The 4143-nt window shown below is 35.2% G+C and overlaps 1 protein-coding gene across 1 annotated transcript; it reads right to left on the bottom strand.

Annotated features, from left to right (window-relative positions):
• Nucleotides 1-376: 376 nt before the first annotated feature.
• On the bottom strand, nt 377-1343 carry LOC143605770 (ethylene-responsive transcription factor ERF118-like). The gene has a single exon (XM_077081763.1). The coding sequence runs from the start codon at nt 1298-1300 to the stop codon at nt 581-583; it is 720 nt and encodes a 239-aa protein (XP_076937878.1). The 5' UTR covers nt 1301-1343; the 3' UTR covers nt 377-580.
• Between the last annotated feature and the right edge of the window lie 2800 nt (nt 1344-4143).

Below are 4143 nucleotides of genomic sequence, written 5' to 3'. Positions count from 1 at the left end.
TCAAATGTTTCCATTTAAGCGGATTTTTGTTAACATCAACATAGCTGATAAAGTAATAACCTCGTATTGTTATCGTTAGATACAACCATGGTATCTTCTCTTATTCGATACAAAGAACTTATTCAAGAACAAATTGTATACTTTAGAACAATATTTACAGATTTCTACCAAATTGTGCCATTTTCACTTGTGAAATAACGAAGTTAGCAACAAACAGATATCTAAGACCGATGGTCTACCGAAAGTGAAAAACTTATCGCCGTCTAATGTATGAATAAAACCAACGGGAACGACACTAAATACAACAAGTCAGATATATATTTTTTCCCCAATTGTAAAGTCAAAAGAATACAAATTTGCAAAATACTAAAAGCAATGTAGAATCAAATGATGCAATTATCATCCAGACTAAACCACTACAAGAAACAGCAAATGAGAAAAGGAAACAAAGTCATTAAGCAAAAGACCCGAAATAGTTGGTTTTTTATACCATTGACTGTAGCAGAATTAAGACATGTACAAACGCTCAGTCAGCAAATGGTTCATTCATTCATTCATTCATTCATTCTTGATCGATCATTCAACAGATCTTCAGGTCGTCATTCAGCTGACTGTTAAACTGACCCATGAGCTCAATCCCTAACCCTAACCCTAACCCTAACCACTGCGGCTTATTGTTCTCCTCCTCAACCGAAGTGGTCCCACTGGTGGTTTCGGTTGACAGGTGCCCCTGCTTCATGGACTCCAATGCCTTCAGCGCCTCCTCCTCAAGATCACTTGCCAGTGCCACCTGTCCCTGTTTCCTCACCGCCGGATCGTACACCGATCCACGCCACCGCTTCTTCCAATGCACCGGCACGTCTGACTTAATACAGGGACTGGATAGGTTGCATTGATCGGATTTCCGAGTCTCGAACTCGTGCTTCTTGGCCGTATAGGCGTCCGAGGCCTCCTCGGCCGTATTAAACGTCCCGAGCCATATCCGCTTCCTGGTAAAGGGGTCTCGGATCTCCGAGGCCCATTTCCCCCACTTGCGCAGCCGAACGCCGGTCAATTTCTTCCTCTCCTTGTGCTCGACCGACTCCTTGTTGTCCGTTTTGGCTCCAATTACAATCTCGCAGACAATTCTGCGAGTGGCCGATCGATCGGCGGTGTCTTCCTCGTCGGAGGAGGAGTCGGTGGCTTCGGGATCGGAGCAGAAGACTCGGATTTTGCGGCCGGTGACGGTGGATTGAAAGTGATCGTCTTTGTCGAGTGAATTTCTGAAACGCTTGGTTACACGGAGATCGGTTGTTGCCATGAAGTTGAATTAGGTTTTTGATGAGCTGCCAGCACAGAAGACGAAGATGAAGATGGATGGATATATATATAATATAAATATATAAGGTAAGGTAAGGGTTTCGAAGTATTAAACTATTTTGACAGCACGAATATTCTTCCTTGGCATTAGCGAACCAACCCGAACTTAATGGGCTTATGTTCAATCACCCAACTTAATGGGCTTAGCGTTGCTGTCTTTCACTTTCACTTTCACTTTGACTATGACGTAGTTTTAACCGGGTAGAGGTGGAATCGGTTCCCATGGATCTGGATCGGTTTTGGTTTCGGGTTCGGGTACGGTTTATATGAGAAACTAAAACTTGGTTTGTAACCATTGGACAAGTACGCCAGGTCGGGAACGGAATCATATTTTTTTTCTAACCTCTACAAGTAGGGTTATCATCGGTTTGGTTTTCAATTTAATGTGTTTATTTGGTTTGAATTTTTTTAGAGCTGAAATCGAAAAACGATTTTAGGTAGCTCGAAACTAAATCGAAAGAACAAAATATATTTTCTTTTAGATTATATTACATTTCTTTAAGATAAAATTACCAAAATACACATATTCATAAAGAAATTTCAAGTTTTACCCACACAATACAAGATATTCCCACAATACACACCACAAACAACTTGGAACGACTATATTCTTAATGACAACGGGTATTTTACAAAACTGGTTGGGATTAGGGTGGACCCGTGAGCTAGTGAAACTAGGTAAGGGCTTTTAAGTCACACACTAAATTAACACATCCAAATCCAAAAAAAAATAAAAAAAAATTATATATATATAATAATGCGTCAAGTAAACTTAAAGTTATGTATTGAAAACTTGGCTATTGATAAATTGTAGGTCATGAGTTCAAAACATATACCAAACGTTTTTTTATTAATTTTTTTCATAATGGTCATGAGGGCCACAAAATTTCTTTTCTATTTAGGCATCCAAACTCGTGCAGCTGGCCCTGGTCGGATTATTTTAGGTTAAGAAAATTTCTAGGACGAGTATTGTGTAGCACTAAACTAGTCGGGATGACTATTTTAGGTAATAAAAGGTGTCGGGACGTGTTTTTAATGAAATTTTTGGTACTTTTGTTATTTTATATTATTATATTTAATTTTCCTCATAATAAGTTTAAATTTTATAACTTTTAGCATATAAAGTTTTATAAAATTATGAATACACCGTTGAGACGTATTTTTTTAATCTACATGCTAATGTAAGTTTTATTCAAAACCGATGTGGTCAAATTTATATCAAAGTTTTTCTGACCCACTCAGTTTTATTTTTGTTAGAAAAAAGGGGCTCGGTTGGTTTATTTTTGTTAAAAAAGGAGTTTGGTTTTCGATTATTTTTAAGTGATTCGGTTCATAATTTTGTTAATTAGTTTGGATCGTTTGGTTTTGTTAAAAAAAGTTGTTTGGTTAGTTAATTTTTATTAAAAAAAATGTGATTTGGTTTGTTGGTTTTTGTTAAAAATAAGTGGTTTGTTCCATTTATTTTTGTCAAACAAATAGTTTGTTTCGTTTATTTTTGTTGAAAATTGTGGTTCGGTTCGTTTATTTTGGTTAAGAAATTTAATTTAATTTAAAAATAATTTTTACCACATAAGTATTCCATGTCAATATTTTTGCTACGTCATAGTATATGTCAGCATCCGCGCCATAAAAAACTGACGGAATCTAACCACGTTAGTGAAAAGCTCGTTGGCAACCAATAAGTTGAAACTTGAGATTGTGATATTGGTTTAAAAAAGCGCGCCTGAGGAGAGCCGAGGCCATAGGCGACCTAAGGCGAGAGCTTCATCGCTTTTGCCTACTCAAGGCGAGCAATGTTCAAAAGGCGAGAGTGAGGCGCTATTTTTAGGCAAAAAGCGGCCTGAGAGGAACCCGAAGCGAGCGCCTTTCGTACATATGTCGTTTTCATGCATCAAAATGTTGTAAACACATGTTTTTTAGGTTGTACATGTAGATAATTTATATATTGAATCATATATAACATCTATTTATTGCTACATTTAGAGTTGGAATGCTAAAAATATAAGATATATATTTAAAAAAATTATATAAAAACCTTACGCCTCATATACGAAAAGCTTTCGCTTTTGCGCTTTGTGCTTCGCGCTTCAGTTTTAGACCTCATCGTTTTTGTTCGCCTTTCGCTTTTTAAAACCAAGGTTATGATACATTTTTAAAGTTTGATTTAGCGTTAACAAATGGGATAAAGTTTAAATTATTATAATTCAATATTCTTTTTAAAAAATTTCCTTTTTTGTCTTTTTTAACCATGTGTAAATTGATCGGGTTGAGTTAAATAATATTAAGTTAAAATTGTCACTGGATTGGACTCAATGACAAAATTTAAAATGAGTATTATTTATTATTCGAGTTATAGTTTGAATGGAACTCAAAAATTAACCTATATATAATAGGAAACCGAAGCTACAGTAAAACTACAATACTCAGGGGTATTTTTGGAATTCCATCTTTTGTAGGTTCAAACTTTTGTAATTTTAATCTCTTAATTTTAAGTTCTTTCAAATTAGATCCCTCAAAGTTCTAAACTATTTTAATTTGATCCCAAACATTATCTTTTGCTAAACGTTGTTTGTTTGTGCCCCCTAAAGTACTCATGATTTTAAATTGTTCACTAATTTGTTATTATATGTGTATATTTAAGTTACTGATCTTTTTTAATGACCACCATACGAAGTTTTTTTAAATTTTTAGTATGTCGTTACGACATGTTTATTTTATCTATGTAGCGCCGTTAAAATGAATGTATATTCATAATAAAGTATATAATTTTCTTCGAAAAAGAAA

Source organism: Bidens hawaiensis, unplaced genomic scaffold (genome assembly GCF_021521415.1).
Source record: "Bidens hawaiensis isolate Kalapana, Puna unplaced genomic scaffold, B.hawaiensis_p1.1 tig00071319_1, whole genome shotgun sequence".
Classification (NCBI taxonomy): domain Eukaryota; kingdom Viridiplantae; phylum Streptophyta; class Magnoliopsida; order Asterales; family Asteraceae; genus Bidens; species Bidens hawaiensis.
Note: the sequence above shows the minus strand (reverse complement) of the source record. Positions and strands in the feature narration are given on the sequence as shown.